Source organism: Phascolarctos cinereus, unplaced genomic scaffold (assembly GCF_003287225.1).
Source record: "Phascolarctos cinereus isolate Bilbo 61053 unplaced genomic scaffold, phaCin_HiC Scaffold_3;HRSCAF=262, whole genome shotgun sequence".
NCBI classification, from domain to species: domain Eukaryota; kingdom Metazoa; phylum Chordata; class Mammalia; order Diprotodontia; family Phascolarctidae; genus Phascolarctos; species Phascolarctos cinereus.
Window position 1 is genome coordinate 47,762,284 of NW_027555736.1, and position 16,698 is coordinate 47,778,981.

General features: G+C 44.9%; 1 protein-coding gene across 2 annotated transcripts in view; it reads right to left on the reverse strand.

Annotated features, from left to right (window-relative positions):
• Positions 1 to 567: 567 nt before the first annotated feature.
• EDC3 (enhancer of mRNA decapping 3) overlaps positions 568 to 16,698 on the reverse strand; it is a 68,180-nt gene continuing 52,049 nt past the window's right edge. For both annotated transcript variants that reach the window (XM_020994517.1, XM_020994518.2), the window contains exons 5-7: positions 9,464 to 9,617; positions 6,454 to 6,671; positions 568 to 4,025 (exon numbers count right to left, since the gene is read on the reverse strand). In XM_020994517.1, coding sequence (XP_020850176.1) covers positions 3,691 to 4,025; positions 6,454 to 6,671; positions 9,464 to 9,617 — 707 coding nt within the window. In that variant the 3' untranslated portion in view covers positions 568 to 3,690. The remainder of the gene's footprint in view (positions 4,026 to 6,453; positions 6,672 to 9,463; positions 9,618 to 16,698) is intronic.

Sequence of the window (16,698 nt, forward strand, 5' to 3'; positions counted from 1 at the left end):
CAAAAATCAGAACAACTTTCAGATCTTAACAGTTTCTTAGCAAACAGTATCATGGAAAGAGAACTGGAGTGTCTCCCTCCTGGGATCCTTTGCGGCTCAGTCTTTGTAGTCAGAAGCTCCCTGTTTGGGGTGTTCAAGCTGTCCTGCGTGGACTTGCTTTGCTTTGGCCCTGGGGGCAAAACTAAGAACAGGGGGTGCAAACTCCAGTTTGAGATAAAGAAAAACTAGCCAATGATGAGAGCCGCCCCGCGTGGAGGCACTGCCTTGGGAGGAAATGGAGTATCAAAGAGGGGATGCTGAACTATACAGCCCGAGAGCTCTGGAGACCATGCTCCAGCAGGGAAAAGCCTCTGTGTTACATGCTGTGGTTGACTACAGGCTCTTGAAAATGGATCAGGTCTTGAAGAAATAGGGTGTCTTTACTAACTCCCCAAAGTCTGCTTAACCACTTTTCTCAAACCTCATTAAATGTGCCCGGGAAATAACTAGTCAGGGTCAGGTGGGGATTCCACGAAATGCTCTCCGGGCCTGGCTTACAGCAGTACACCACACACGCCAGCCCCCAGGCTCGGTCAATTCCGCTTTATTTTAGTGCTGGTTCTTTGTCATTCCCTACCCCCATCTCAACAGCTGCACTAGTGATGATCTCAACAGTTTTACGAGGTCTCCTCTTGTCCTCCTGCCCCAAAAGGTCCGTGGTGAGGGGCTAAAGCCATAGCCAAGGCCACCTGGCACAATCAACAGCCTTCATTCAGCTGCCAGAGGGAGAGGAAGAAAGACCTCTGAGGGGCTAGCTTTTAAGAGTCAAATTCTCTTGGGGGAAAAAGAAGAGAAATCAAGGGCTACTTTCCTTTTAACACAAATTATGGCAGGTGACAACCTAATAAGCAGGACTGAGGAGGAATAAGGAAAAGGATTATGTTCCTCAACCTGCCAAGGATGGAGTAAAAAATGCTGCTGAGAAAACAAGGCTGTACCCCCTCCCCCCAGGAAGCCACACTGCTCCTGTGGATCTCTACCTCAACTTTCTGACTGAACCCCAATAGGGAGCCAGACTTTTCCTCAGCAGGAAGAACAGGCAGTCAGGAGATGCATCCCCATCCCCCTCAAACCCAAACTCTTCCTTCCCAGGGTAGCTCATCTTACTGTCTGTCTAGACCCTTCAAAAGGGCTACCCATCTTCAAACTTTCACACCATCCTAGAAAAACAAAACTGTAAAAGAAACCCAAACTTCCATTTGTCATGCACAGAAAACGGCTAAAGCACTTCCTGGGAGGGGCTGCTGTCTCCTAAGGGGCCTGCACCAGTCTTGAAGCTTCTGGGCAGGCCCCCTTCTCCACCCAGACGAGGACAGGCCCTGTGGAAGCTGTGTTTGCTATTCCACAGAATTAGGAGCTAGGGCAGGGGGAGGAACTCTGGAACCCTGAGCAGGATACCCTTACCAGGAAGGGATGGGAGAGACCAGGCTGATGGCTCACAGCCCTGGCTCCATTAGTGCCATTTGCCAGAGAGAGGGCCTCTCTCCCTGTCAGAGGATCATTACCCCTTGGGTCTTAACAGGAAAGAGAGAAAAAATTTTCACAATCTATACTAAGGCCCCTACTCTGACCACAGTACGGCCTAGGGACTTAAAAAAAAACCAGAGGGGCATTGTCTACCCTGAATACCGAAAAACGGAGCTTGGACCAAAATGACAACTGAATCTGTCTGGCTCTATGAAATCTCATTCCCCTCCAAAGGCACCAAATAGCAAGCTCTTTGGGACTTTTCCCCCAGCTGCTGGGACAGGACAGGAGGGGGCTAGAAGAGCTCACAGGCTGGCATCAGAAGAGATTAAGACGGACCTTGTGCCTCCCCGATCAGCACCCTCAGGAGGACCTGCAAAAACTGGGAAATGTCTTGCTGGAATAATCCACGGGATCCTTGGTAAACCCTTCAAGGCCAGTGGCCACCCCAGCAGCCTTCCTCTAGTTGGACCAATACTTCTTTCTTTTTTGGCACCTCTGACACAAGAGGCCTGCCTGAAAGAGGCAGAGTGACCGAGGGCATCATCTCACACCAAATATCACCAACAGCAGCCTGCCAGGCAGCCAGGCCACACCAGGGGGGCACCAGATACTGGGGGAAGAGGCCACTTGGCAAAGGTCAAAGTTGGTGTAGCTCAAGTGTGGCCCCCAAACCTCCCTCTAGTGCTAGGGCTCCCTCCCTTCTCTTGGATAAAACCAGCTGCTGCATTCACCCCAGGAGAGACCTCAGGGAAGAAGGTGCTGAAGAGCAGACAACCTGGCAAATTTAGGGAAGAAAAGCCCAACAACTGGAATTAGGAATGATGGCTTTCACCAACAGCCTCAACTGTCCTCGGGCCCTCTGAACACACCTCTCTGTACTGGAATCAAAACAGGAACCTTGAGACAGGCTCAGCACCAAGTTTCCCACAAGGGAACTCCCAATACTAAACAAAAACTATGCCCCTTCTCTGCATATGCACTAAGATCCTCTGGGGGAGATGAGACTTGGCCTCATCCGTCCACCACCAGGATATTCCAGCCAACATGGCGGGTGGGGAAGGAACCTCAGGAACATGACAGTGGAAGGACCAGTTCACTTTAGCCTTTTGGTCCCAATGGGAACAATGGTGGCACAGTCTATGGAACCCATGGGCACTGGGGGGGGTGGCAGTAGGGGGTACTGCTGGCAAGGTGGATGGGCACTGTGGCTCTACAGTAATATGTCCCAAAGCTACCCGTGCTGAAAACATACGAGAATCAAAGGGGTCAAACCAAACACAGGAAACATCAGCCTGACGGGACACAAAATACTCCCCTCCCCAAGACTTGGCTTGGGAGGCGGAGAAGTAAAAGGTTGTGCTGACCCCTTGAGAAAAAAATGTCTACTGGGTACCCAGGTCAGACCAAGGGCAAAATGAAAAAATTAACACCAAAAGAACAACCAAAAAACACAAACTGGTCTTCAGTTGTTGCGCCAGTAGAGCAGACAGACAAGAGCTGGCCAGGCTTCCTCCTGGACACCAGCTTTCTGCGTGGGCCACGTGGCTCAGGACTGAGGGAAGGCAGGAAAGAAAACTCAACTCTGGCTACCATCAAAAACATCAAAGTAACAGGAAAATGAAACCAGCCCCCAACAAGGGCAATTGCACCCCAGCATATCTGACACAATTAGAGGGAGGGGCTACTTTAAAAAAAAAAAGGACTGGGGGTAGGGGACAGAGGAAGAACCAGAGGAGAAAGAGGAAAGCAAAGAGTCGCTGGGGATACCCTGCCCTGCCCTCAGGTCTGGTGGCTGTAAACCTCAAACCCGGTCCAAAAGCTGCCTGTGTCTGTAAACAAAAAGCCTCCACTGAGAAACAGGCCACTTGGCCAGATTGGGTGGGTCCCTGAGCAGCAGGCCTGGCACTCCATGCTTCCCATGCCCTGGCCCTACCTTGGCCCTAAGGGACAGCCTTATTCAGAGATGTCTCTCCCCTTCAAAGGGCAGTTACTCTTCAGTTTTAAATATTTTGTTTCTTGCAGAAGAAACAAACCTTAAAGGAAACAAAACAAAACAAACACAACACAACACAACACTGTCCACGGAGCTTCACATCCTTAAGGCATTCTCTCAAGTTAATTGTCAGCATCTGGCTCCAGAGCCTCTGGGCCGTCCCAGGACGCCCCTGCCGGGCCCATCGCCTACGTCGAGTGCAGTGGGATGACGAATTTGCAGCCAAAGGGTGAGCGGTAGTCGATGCCCACCTCCTGGAACACCTGCTGAGGGATGCCGATGTCACACAGGTAAACGCGTCCCGCACGCTCACCGAGGGGCAACGGCAGGCCCAGGGCCAGAGACCACTTGGCATCGATGCCCAGCTCGGCCTCGCACATCGGCGGGTCTATGCTGAGGACGGGTGCCCGGTTCTGATTGGCCCAGTCCACAGCCGCTTTGTACCAGGGCTGGTCTCGGAGGAAGGCATTCTCGTGACAATCCAGGCAATTGATCACCAGGTCCACAGGGCTGGTGGGGAGATCTGCAAGTGAAAGCAGTCAAGTCTAACTCTGGTCTTCAAGACTGCCCTGAGTTAGGGCACCTGCCTCACTATACCCTCAGTCTCTGTAAACACCAATCATTCTTATGCCTGACCACATCCTTTCCCAAGTGAGAGGCTGTCCCAGTGTTTGGCATCCATATTTCTACCAGGCATAGCTGCACTTGTTCAGGGGAACAAGCAACAGCCAAGAGCTCTGCTGGTGGAAGGTGACGTTTGGGGGAGCCCAGCCATCGAGGTGAGCCTGTGAAGGCAGCGTGCAGAAAGAGGGCGGCACCTGGAGCAGCTGAGGGACCTAGGGCAAGGCAGTTAATCACGGGGAGCTGCAGCTTCCTCATCTGCAACAGAAAGGTTCTACGAGATGATCTCCCAGGTGTCGTCTAGCTAGAAATCCCAAACAGGATTGATACGACGTAATGGGATAGGGACAGACATTTCAAGTGGAACCAAATGGGTTTAGACCTTAAGACTAACGTCTGGGGTTGTAAAAGCTCTGCTTGCAGTACGGACTTTAAGATGCTCCATAAAAGGGAGCTGACATTCAAATCCATCTTGGGGACCGCGATCCAGGCTTTCAGCTGGACTCATTCTCCCTCTAGCAGGAGAACTAACAGGAAGAGAGGCTGAATTCTCCTCCTATCGCTGCTGTTAAGATTGAATCTCCCCTAAGGCACTAAAAGGAAGATTTCTGAGCAGTGGAATACACACAAAGCTGAGAAAGGCAGCATTATTATTATTATTATTACCACCACCACCACCACCATCATTGTTATAACATTTTTACAGTGCTTCAAGGTTTCCAAAGTTCTTTACAAATATCTCACTTTGTCATAACAATCTTGGGAAGCAGGTGCTATTATTCTTCCCATTTTACAGAGGAGGAAACTGAGGCAGACAGCGATGAAGTGTCTTGCCCAGGGTCACAATACAGTTGCGTCTGAGGCCAGAGTTGAGCAAAGTCTTTCTGGCTCTGTTAGCTGCCAACACTCTTGATTCTACTCCCCTACCCACTGTCTAATAGCAATCCAACCCAGACTGATAAAGTGTTACAGGTTTACAAAGCATTTTCCTCACAATCACCTGGTGAAGCAGGTGGCATAAGGGTCATTATTCCGTTTCTTTGCAATTGAGAAAACAGGCTCAGCTCAGAACGGCTCAGTGGCTTCTCTAAAATCACAGAGTTAGCAAATGTTGGTGCTGGAATTGAAACTCGGGTCCTAGGATCTAGAACTGGAAGGAATGTCAGGAATCCTCTAAACCAGGTCTTTTTAATCATTTTTGTGTAGCGGACCTGTTGACAGTGTCTGGGGAAGCCTACGGATCCTTTCTTAGAATACCATTTTTAAACACATAAAACAAAACACATGGGATTACAAAAGAAATAATTCTATTGAAATATAGTTCTCAAAATAGTTTTTAAAAGTTCATAGACCCCAGGTTAAGAACCTCTAATCTAGATCAACTCCTTCAGCCTACAGACAAGGAAACTGAGGCTCCGAGACAAGCATTTATCAAGTGCTCCTGGGCACCCTGAGTAAGTATCAAAGCAATAACTCAAACCCAAGTCTCCTGATTCCAAGCTCACTGCTGTTTCCTTTGCCTGCTGCTGCCTCCTGTAAAGCTCTCAGATCAGCCTGGGAGGGGGAGAGGGGACATATGTTCTCTGTTATACTTTTCCAGGCAGTGGGTGGGGCTCACTGAGATACCCTCCATATACACTCAACTTCCCAGCCATCAGTAATTTGCTGGCCTCAGGATGAAGGTCAGCTTCCTTTGACACATCCCTTACCCCAGGCCCAGCAGATTCTATTCTGTATGGGGGGAAGCATCAGCTTTTTAGAATGTGTGCCCACCTTTCCACCTGGGCTGAATTCTGTACTTATTTGGACTCCCAAGATCTCGCCCAGTAGGCTCATAAAATATTTGTGGTTGCTGATGAGGGACCCAGGCCTTTGAGTTAAGTCAATGCCTAATTCACTGGGCAACTTAAGGTAGTGGTTTCCACCCTCTGAGCCTCAGTTTTCCCCTGTGTAAAATGACGGAGTTGAAGGTGCCTTACATCAGTAAGATACCATATGAACTGGCCATCCTACGAATGATGGTTGCTTTCTAAGTACCACTGTTTCTACGTGCTGCCACCAGAGGACAGAAATAGATTGCAAAAGTCAGTCACAAAGAGACCAATTAGCCCTTGAATTCCTTTTCCAGTAAAGGCTCAGAGAAAGTTCTCCTGGCTGGGGAAAGGACCTTGCCCAAGGTCACACAGTGAGTGAGAGGCAGAGCTCGGACCAGGGCCCAGGTCTCTGACCTCTCAGTCTGCAGCAGAGTAATGTGAGAGGGGACGCGTAGGGAAATGAGAACCTTTCCACCTCCTTGCTGCCCCGCCCTGGGGTCCAGCGCTCTCACTCACCTTTGAGACTGGACACCTGCTGGCCCTGAGTCTTGCTGAAGAGGGACAGTTCATTGGTGACAGACTCTAACATCTTGACAAAGTTAGGCAGGAAGAGGATAACGTGGACATCATGGTTGGCAAGGTGTCGCCCACAGCTTATGCCCTGAGCCCCCTTCACATGGGGACCACAAAGCAAGGCCACTGTAGGCCTTTGGTGGACATTCTTGGGATTCAATCTGCAAAGGAGGGATGGGAGGACATAAGCTACTAGTTCTTCAGACCAAGCCACCCAGTGCTAGTCAAGCATCCTGAAGAAGCGATCGTCCTCTACCCGCATCTCCTTAGCAGGCTGCTCCTCCACATTTATGCCAGCAAAACACATCTAGACTAAAAGACCGGCATTCCCATTTTCCCCTGACCTGGTGCTGGGCCATCCAGACTAGTACCCCAAACACATTTCCGCCATATTATCCCCCTAGCTAACTCAAGAACCCTCAATGGCTCCCTAACTGCTCATGGTAGCGCGTCCAAAGCCTCTGCCTTGCTTTCATTACCTGGCCTCCCTGATTTCTCTGGCCTTCTCACTCCTCAGCATACAGCATGACTCCAGCTAGGTCATCTGTTTATTGTCCCTGCCAAGCCACATTCAATACCGACCGACCCTGTTCTTGCCATGCTCTATGGGGAACTAAAACCTGCCCTTCCAGCAAGGTCCGGCTGAAGCCCTGCCTTCTTCAGGAAGTCTTCTCTGCCCATCCTGATCACTCTCTTTTCTGATTCTACAACACTTTTAGTCAACTTCATTCCATTTAGCATTTGTTTCAGGTGTATTTCCTTACCTCAATAAAAAGCATAACCTGGAGTGGGAGGGGGAGGGGGAGGAGACAACCTAGACATTTATACAGCTTTTATAAAGCTTGAACAGCATCTACACAAAGGGCCTAGGTTAGGGGTTGTCAACAAATGTCTCTTCAGGCTTTTGGATCACAAAATGTTCATTTAGTCATGGGATCCCAGCCTTAGAGCTGGAAGGAACCTTAAGACACCACCCAGTCCGATCCCTTCATTTCCGAGATGAAGAGAAGTGAGAACCAGTGCAAAGAAAAGCCTGCCTGAGACCACGGGGTACCGGAGCATCGGAGCATTGGAGCACCGAGGCTGTGACTCAAGCCAGGTCTTCTAGCTCCATATCCAATGCTTTTCCTACTACCATGTTCTGCCTCCCAACCCAAACTATACTAAAGACCAGGGAAATAGTTATATTTCCTACCTCCTCAGCAGACTGAATGCAGTGGTTCTTGGGAGGTTCAGGGGTGAAGAAAACAAAGACAGAGACCACAGCAGACACTGGTTATAGAGAAAGATAGGCAAGGATGGAGGGAGGACAGACTGGGAAGACAGATAGTGAAGGAAAGAACAAACAAGGAGCGGGGTCCAGAGATGGGGAGGGACATTGATGGTGGGGTCCTCTCAGGAATAAAGGACCAGGGGCTATCCCTAGTAGGGTGCTCTAGACCAGGGCTTCTTAAACTTTCTCCACTCGTGACCCGGCCGTTGTGTGGCCTGAGGGCATGAGCAGTGTAAAGTGTGCATGCTTTGTGTTCAGAACCAAGGCTACAGTGAAGTTGCAAGATGCAATACAGACAAGTGCTGCCAGAAACACCTTGGACTCATTACGCATTTGATTTTTAAGTAATTTTTGGTCATTGTGCATTCAAAAACCTTTCACTGTTGCCAAATTTTTCATGACCCCACAGGAGGTGGTGACCCATAGCTGAACTGTAAATAAAGAGTTCTATGTGGGTTCTGAAAAGTAACCTTAAATCCTTTGCAGGGGTGCTCTCCGGGTGGAACTCAGAGGGGAATTTCATGATCAGCTACAGGGTGTCTTTGATGACCCTACTCCCTTTTGCAGGAGCTCGCTCCAGAACACCACCAGAGGTTCAGAGTTCCGCTCCTCATGACAACCTGACATATCTGAGGCAGTGATTACAGCATATTCAGGCAGAGAAAGTCATCAGAGAGGGCTGAGAGTCCCATTTTTCTTTAGGCCTCAGTCCTCTACCCTTCCAAGTGAGGGGATTGGCCTTCATCTCTCAGGTCCCTTGAGCTGCCTTTCTAGCTCTCATGACCTGTACAGTCACATTCAAAAGAGGCCTTCTGCCATCCAGGCTTTGTCCTTTACTTCTTCTGGATGCTGATGCTTCTTCTGATTAAATTAAATCTCCCTAGGCCACTGATAACAATGGGAGGATCTGGAAATGCTGTGGGACAAGAGGAAAGGAGACCTCACAGGTCCTTGAGGAAGGCTTCAAGGTCTACAGAGAGTGTGGATGCAACTGGGTGAGGCCTAGGCTTTCAAAGAGGCTCAGCAGATGCCTTTTGGGCTCTCTGAGAGGGTTTTATGTTAAGACTCTGACCTTATAGACTTTATCGGAAGAAGTGAGAATCCTTCTCCTCCCCCAAAGTCAGTGATGCCGTTCGTGAATCCTTAGGAACAGTAAGCTGTTTGACACATGCCAAGGGAGGGAAACCAATTTACAGCTAAACCCATTTTATTCCCACCTGACTTACCCTGGGCTTAGAACAGGGAGGCAGAGGTACCTAAGCCCAGCAGACATTTTGTTGGGGAATCTTGGCTGATGAACTTGGGACAAATTCACAAACAGAACTTCAGGATATCCTAGAGGGCTGCAGCCTTGGGGCCACAGATTTCAGTCAAGAAAGGACAGATTGAAGAAATGATAACTGGGTGAGGGAGAGGCAAGGTGAGAGCAGATAGGAGGAAAGGCGTTGGGAACACTACAAAGGAAAAGCAACTCTGATCACAGGACATAAGGAAGAACCAAACTACCTCCCTGGCTGCACAGTGGGCAGCTATTTATTCCAATCACTCAACAGGATACTGTTAAGCATGGTGGCTCTTCTGGGCAAGGCACTGAGTGGTGGTGAAACATTAAAGATGCTGATCTCCAAATCCTAAGCCCCACTTCTCCTGGAACCTCAGGCTCAAGAGACACTGACTCACCTGTTAGGTCCCCCCAGCAGGGTCAGGGCCATTTGGCTGGCACAAACTCCAGTCATCTCCAGCCTCCGCTCCAGTGTCAGGCCATGCTTCTCAGCTACCGATACCAGCTTCTTATGCAGCTCGTAGGAGACGCTCGGGACAACCAACCCAGAGTCTGTGACTCAGAAAGGAAGTGGAGAGGAGGGAGAAAGACATGAGTAAGGGCAAAGGATCCAAGATGGGATCATCTCATCTTCTAAGCCTTGGAATAAGTCACGTTTTGATAATTTTCTAAAAGCTCAAGACGCTAAAACAGAATTGACTTTCAGCTTTGGCTGCTGAAGTGAACGTAACTGTGAATAACAACTTAGTGGCCCAAATACACACCAGACCCCAAATAAGATCTCTTAGAAAGTTGAGATACAGATGCACATACCCAGAGGTATCTTCTGAAAAATCATACCAAAGTGCCACATAAATACATACACGTGAAAGGTTCTCTTTTTAACATTTACTCCAACTCATCATGGACATTGTCTTCATGTTCATCCTTTGTGCTTTTTTTCACCTTGTACACTTCTGTCGCACCTCAATAACAAGTGCGAACACACAATTTAGACAAGTCTGATTTAGAAAAGCAGTTCAGTCTGTTTAGGACCAAAACAGTGCGATGAGGAAAAACAGTACATATTTACCCACTGATCCTGCAGTAGCACAAATACACGCCCTCTCCTTTTACAGATGACAAGTGGAGACAAAGGGAGGCGAAGCTTTGTCCCCAGTTGTAGAGTAAGGCCAGAAGTCAGACTTGGATTTTCTGATTCCGAGCCTCACACTTTTTCCCACAATGAATTTGGGGGTTCACTCATACTTGAACTCACTACTGAGGTGTCTAGCCTAACAACTTCCAGGGCACGTGTCTGACAGTGAGAAGCAGAGAGAGACTTTTTCACTGAGAAATTAAGATACATCCACCTTGACTTGTTTTTGTTTCTGAAAGGGCCAAACAATGGTCCTTCCTCACCCTTTTCTCTGCCTCATTCCCCAGATGCCCCATCTGAAACTGTCAAAAGAACCTTAGGGACAGAAGTAGAGTAGATGCTCAAGCATCTGCCATCCCTATGCCACTTAATGGCAATGCCACATCAGCTGTTCATCCTTCTCTCTTCCATGTCAATAGTTTTTCTTTTCCTAATAAGAAACGGAGCTAGGCTTTATGTTTTCAAGCAATTTTTCAACCCCTTCTTTTCTGAAGTGAGTGCAGATTAGACTCAGAGTTTTACTTAGCTATTAAAAAAATAATGAATATTTTCTCTAGTAGAAATGGAAATGTGTAGAGAACAGCAGAATGGTATTCCTGTTACTCCCAAAGCAAAATATTTATTTCAATCATTTATTCAACAAACATTATGTACCTACAATGAGAAGTACACTGTTACATTCTGAGAAGAAAAAAAGATAAATAATACATGATAGCTACAACCTTCCAGAAGAGTAGGGTGGAGGGGGTGGTGTTTAAACCATACACACAAATACATACGTTAGACCAGAGGTTCCCAAACTTATCTGGCCTACTGCCCCCTTTTCAAAAAAAAAAAAAAATTACTCAGCTCCCCCCTCCCCGGGAAATCTACCTTTTTTAACCCTTTAAAACAAGTTTTTTGAAATTTGTATTATTTCAAAAACATAGAACTTTTTTTAAAAAATGATGTATCTTTTTTTTTTTAAGGCAATTGGTGTTAAGTGACTTGCCCAGGGTCACACAGCCAGTATCAAGTGTCTGGTCTGAGGCTGGATCTGAACTCAGGTCCTCCTGACTTCAGGGCCAGCGTGCTATCCACTGCGCCACATAGCTGCTCCAAAAATGATGCATCTTAAATTTAATAATTTATTGTAAATTTGAGGGGTTTTTCCTGCATTGCAATTTTGATGATGAAATATTGCATCACATAATCATACATTATATATAAACAAATATATTACAAACAATACATGCATATATTCCTGCTGATGCATGCTGGACTTCCCAACAATGCACAATATGCTTCCCTTCCAACACCTGCTTGTTAAGGCCCAGTGGCAGACTTGACCACTGATCGGTTATAACTTGGATTTTATGTGTTTACCTGGAAAATAATGAAATCACTATGACTCTAACTCTGTTACACAACAGACGAAACACGCGTAACAGTTTTTCAAAATTTTATTGTCTTCTTTCCTTATGCTTCCACTGCTCCCTTATTTTTATTCAATGCCCCCCAACTCCACCTGAGGCTACTACCACTGCCCTCATTGTTCCAGCACCCTGCAAGGTGCGGTATCGCCCACTTTGGAAACCTCTGGGGTAAATTATGATAAATCTACAAGACTATAAAATGATGAAATTGGATGAAGATGAAAAAAATTTCCAGCTATGGGAATTAAGAAAGACTTCATGAAGGAGATGCCACTTGAATTGACCTTTAAAGGATTAGCAGATGCACTTGTGGACATGGCCAACAGGAATCTGTTTTGTTTTATGATGCATATTTGCTACAAAGATTTTCTTTCTTTTGGGGGAGGGGGGTATAATGTGGTAAAGAGAAAAAATATACACTAAAAAAAAATTTAATTTACAAAAATTACTGGAAAAAAAATCTCTCAAATCTTACCTTCTCTAAGTCTTTCCTAGTCTGTCCCACCTCCACTATTAGTGTCTTCAAACTCAGATTATCTTTCATTTACACTATTATCTTGTGTGTACACAGATATTTGCATATTGTCTTCCCCATTGGAATTTCTTGAGGGCAAGGATCCTTGCTTTTCTTTTTATTCCCAGAATTTGACACATAGCAAACATTTAAATATTATCTCATTTGAGCCTTATCTCTGGGAGGTTCGAGTTATTATTATCTCCATTTTACAGATGAGGAAACTGAGGCCCAGAGAGGTTAAATGACTTGCCCACAGTCACACAGTTAGGATGTGTCTGAGGCAGGATTTGAACTTGTCTTCCTCATTTCCAGGGCAGAGTTGGAAGGGTGAGAAGTCAACAGGGAGATTAGGGATGGGAAGGGAACAAATGTGAGATTACGAATAGCTTGAATAAAGCCATGGAGCTGAAAGTGTGGGGGTACACTGAAGGGAAAAGTGAATCATCACTTTCCAGATGGCTGAAATACAAAATAGAAGGGGAGACAGTGAGAGAGATGGCAGGAAACTTAATATCCCCTCACTTCCATTTTATTTTGAAACAGAAAACAGCCATTAAAAACAAACAAACAAAAAAACCCAAAAAAACCAAAGACTCAGACTTTCCTAGATAGCAAAGGCAAAAATGGTGATGTTGAAAATATGCGGTCTGAATTTTAGATACTTCACACGCTAGTACCCAATTACTATTCCTGGGCCTTGAGCAGCCAAGAAAGGAAAGTAACTAGCAGATTTAAGTCAGATTCTGTAAGTAATTTTAATTGCTTCGTCATCTGAAGTTGTCCATAGCTCATTAGAGGCCAACACTACTTTTAAAATATCTGAGCTGGCTGGTGGTCATCAAAGCGACAGCCAAAAAGTCATCACAGTACAGACTAATGAAACAAGGAGAGACTTCACTTTGACTACATGGATGCATGATCTCATCGGTACGACATTCATTTGTAAATGAAACTAGAAGGACAACAAGAAACAAACATGAAATGGAAGGATCAGCTGGTGTTTCTATGGCAATCTATTCTCATCAACAGTGACAATGCAATCAGTGGCATTAGCACTTATGAAGTTGGCAAAAGTAGCTGGACATGAAGAGATACAGGAGAAATCCAAGTTCAAAGTAACAAGACTTACAAAATTAAATTTTTTAATATCAATGTCATTTTTAGATATACTTCAGCCCCAACTTCCAAACTGAATGTTCCTTCATAACAGAGAAAACAACCAATATAGAGAATACGGCTAACAATATATAAAACATTCTGTCCTTACAGTCCCTGACTTCTCAAGAGAAGATCTAGGTGTTTCATTTTCTCTTCTCTAGCACTCTTGTTGGTGATCAGATTATTCTGAGTTCAGCCTCCTTTCTAGGGATTTTTTCATTTAAACTTTTTTAGTCACTACGTATGAATGCTTACTGTTCTGGTTCTATTCATCTCACAGCGCTGGTTCCTAGAAATCTTCCCCATGCTTCTCCGAATTCCTATTTCTACGCCACAGTGGTGGTCGGCTGTTCCCCAAGCAATTCTTTGCTACTATCTACATTTTGTAGAGCTTTGTTTCTGTCTTTGATCTCCTTAGAAGATACCAGCCCAGCAGCACTAGGTCAAGGGGTCAGAGTCTCTCCTTGCACATTTCCAGATTATCATACAGAGCAGTGGACTAACCAAAAGTGCATTAATTAATGTAAGACCACCCAGGGATCAATCTTCAAGCTATCTCAAAGAGAAGCAGATTCAAAAAGAACTGGGGGAAAAAATCACAGATGGTACTATCACCCCCAAAAAGCAGACTGCGAAGACATCAGCAACAATCAGACAAGTCAACTGTCTGCTCTCATCTGGATAAAACCCTCTTATGGATAGTCTATGAATATTTGACATATTTTTGATGAAAATACAAGAAGGAAATGAAGGCTCTCATAGTCCACCATCTCTGTGTTTGCTGATCACAAAGAAGCAACTGATGATATAAAACAAAATGCAAGGCTCTGCTAGAATAAGCCATCTCCCAGCGTACATTATCATACACTATTCCATGACAGACCTACAAGGGTAAACTTTGTTCAGTGACTCCCTCTTGACATCTGGCAATGAACACCAAAAATCTTCAACAATATAATGAAGATGCCCTGCCCCAAGCTCATACAGAAGAAGGATTCTCTATTCACAGAGAGATAGTACAGGCACACTTATTTGTAGCAGGCATTTTACTGACTGTATTGGGTGTGGAAACACTAGGACTTTCCAATGAGATCTGTATTGTTTCAAAGAAAAACCAAGTGAATGAAGAACACATATTGTACAACTTATATAAATGAGTTGAACAGACAACCCACTGGGAGTCCATCAATATATCTCACTGGGCCCACAAGTGAATAGGGGGTGATGATGAGGCTGTATCACACTGGGAAAACCCTACAGAACTTTCAGTAATTTTAAGTAGCTGAATACCACCAAGTTCCTATTTTTAATATCAATGTTCTCATTATGATACAGCATGACTATGATCATGGAACACCATGATTGTTGAAGAGTTACAATGTAGGTGATACAAAAAGGGAAGAATGATCACCATCTTCCCTGAGGCATTCTAAGTTAACCAAGCGCATCACTGTCAAGAGCAGTGTGTGTGTGTGCACAAAAAAGCACAAAAGACATTGCCAAGGACAACTGTGATTATGCAAAATTGAAAAGCTTTTGCACAACAAAATCAATTGTAGCTAAAAGTTTAAGTGAAACAATCAACTGGAAGAAATCTTTGCAGCAAGTTTCTCTAATAAAGATCTGATGTTTTCTCTCAGTATTATACACACACACACACACACACACACACACACACACATATATACATATGTCACATGCATTTATAAAAATGACAGCCATCGCCTTACAGATAAATGGTCAGAGGAACTAAATAGTCTGTCCTCAAAGGAAGAAATCCAAGTGATCAACAGGCATATAAAAATGCTCCAACTAATAATTAGAGAAACACAGAATAAAACAATTCTGAGGTTCTATCTCATACCTATCAGACTGGCAAAGTCAACAAAAAAGGAAAAATGACAATTGTTGAAGGAGCTGCAGGAAGACAGGCAAACTGGTACATTGTTGGTGGAGCTATAATTGATTCAGTCATTCCGGAAAGCAACCTGAAACTATGTTCCAAAAGTTACTAAAATGTGTCATGCCTTTTGACCTAGTGATATCACTACTAGACTATATTCCTCTATATACAAAAATATTCACGGCCATTCTTTTTTGATAGTGTTGAAGAAATGGAAACAAAGGGACACACATCAACTAGAGAATAGCTGAATGAGTTATGGTTGAATAATGTAACAGATTATGTGAAAAATGGAAAAAGTGGTGGACTTAAAAAAAAGCTAGGAAGACTAAGTGAGCAGAACCAAAGAACAACACTGTAAGAAAAACGGAAATAACAGTATCAAGAACTTAACACAGCATATTGCGGTAAGCAAAGCACTTTACATTGTTAACTGCCATATTCAGAACAACCCTGGAAAGTAGGTGCAATTATTATCCCCATTTTACAAATGAGGAAACTGAGGCAGCAGAAAGAGGTTAAGTGACTTGCCCAGGGTCACATGGCTAGTAAAATCCTGAGGCCAAATTCAAACTCACGTACTTCTTCCTTAACTCCAAGTTCAGCGTTCTATCAACCATACCACCCAGCTGCCCTAAATCTTGAAAGACTCTAATTAACGCAACTACTGACCCCCAACTTTGGAGAGCTGATGATGAAGCTACCTCCTGACAGAAAAGCAATGGATTTGAGGGGCAGGATGAGGCATACATTTTTATACATGGCAAATGTGTGGATGTGTCTTGCCTGCCTGTTTATTTGTTATAAGGACTGTTTTTCTTTTATTCAGCAGGTAAAGGTATTTGGGGAGAAGTAGGAACCTAGTCAAAATGTTGTCAAAAACAGGGGAAGAAAATAATAAAGGTCATGAAATCTTTTTTTTTTTTGAGACAATCAGGATTAAGTGACATGAAATATCTTTTTCAAAAATTCACTTGGGGGCAGCTAGGTGGTGCTGTGGGTAGAGCACCCGCCCTGGAGCCAAGAGTACCTGAGTTCAAAAAAATTCGGACTCAGACACACAGCACTCACTAGCTGTAACCAACTGCCTCACCCTCCCCAAAAAAATTCACTTGGAGAGATGTTCAGAAAGAGTCAAACAAGCAGGACAGCTTTGAGAACAACATGTTAAATTTATTATACTTTTTTTTTAAAGCAAGCTGTATGCAGTAGGAGATTCAGAGTTTCACATATATCTCTTTTCTGTTTGACTCTATATGGAAATGCTCAGATTTTTTGGGTTTAAGTTCAAAATAAAATAAAGCTTCAAAACCTGAAACAGCAGAAGACACCATCAAAGATGTATATGTCTGGAAAAAGAGGTGACCTAAGTCACACAATAGTTCAAGTGAGAGAGAACACACAGTTTGAACAGACCACTGCTATTTACTAAATATTAGATGAACCAGAGGAACGCCTTCAGTCCATTGGGTAGCTCTTCCACAGAAGATATTTGCAAAGAC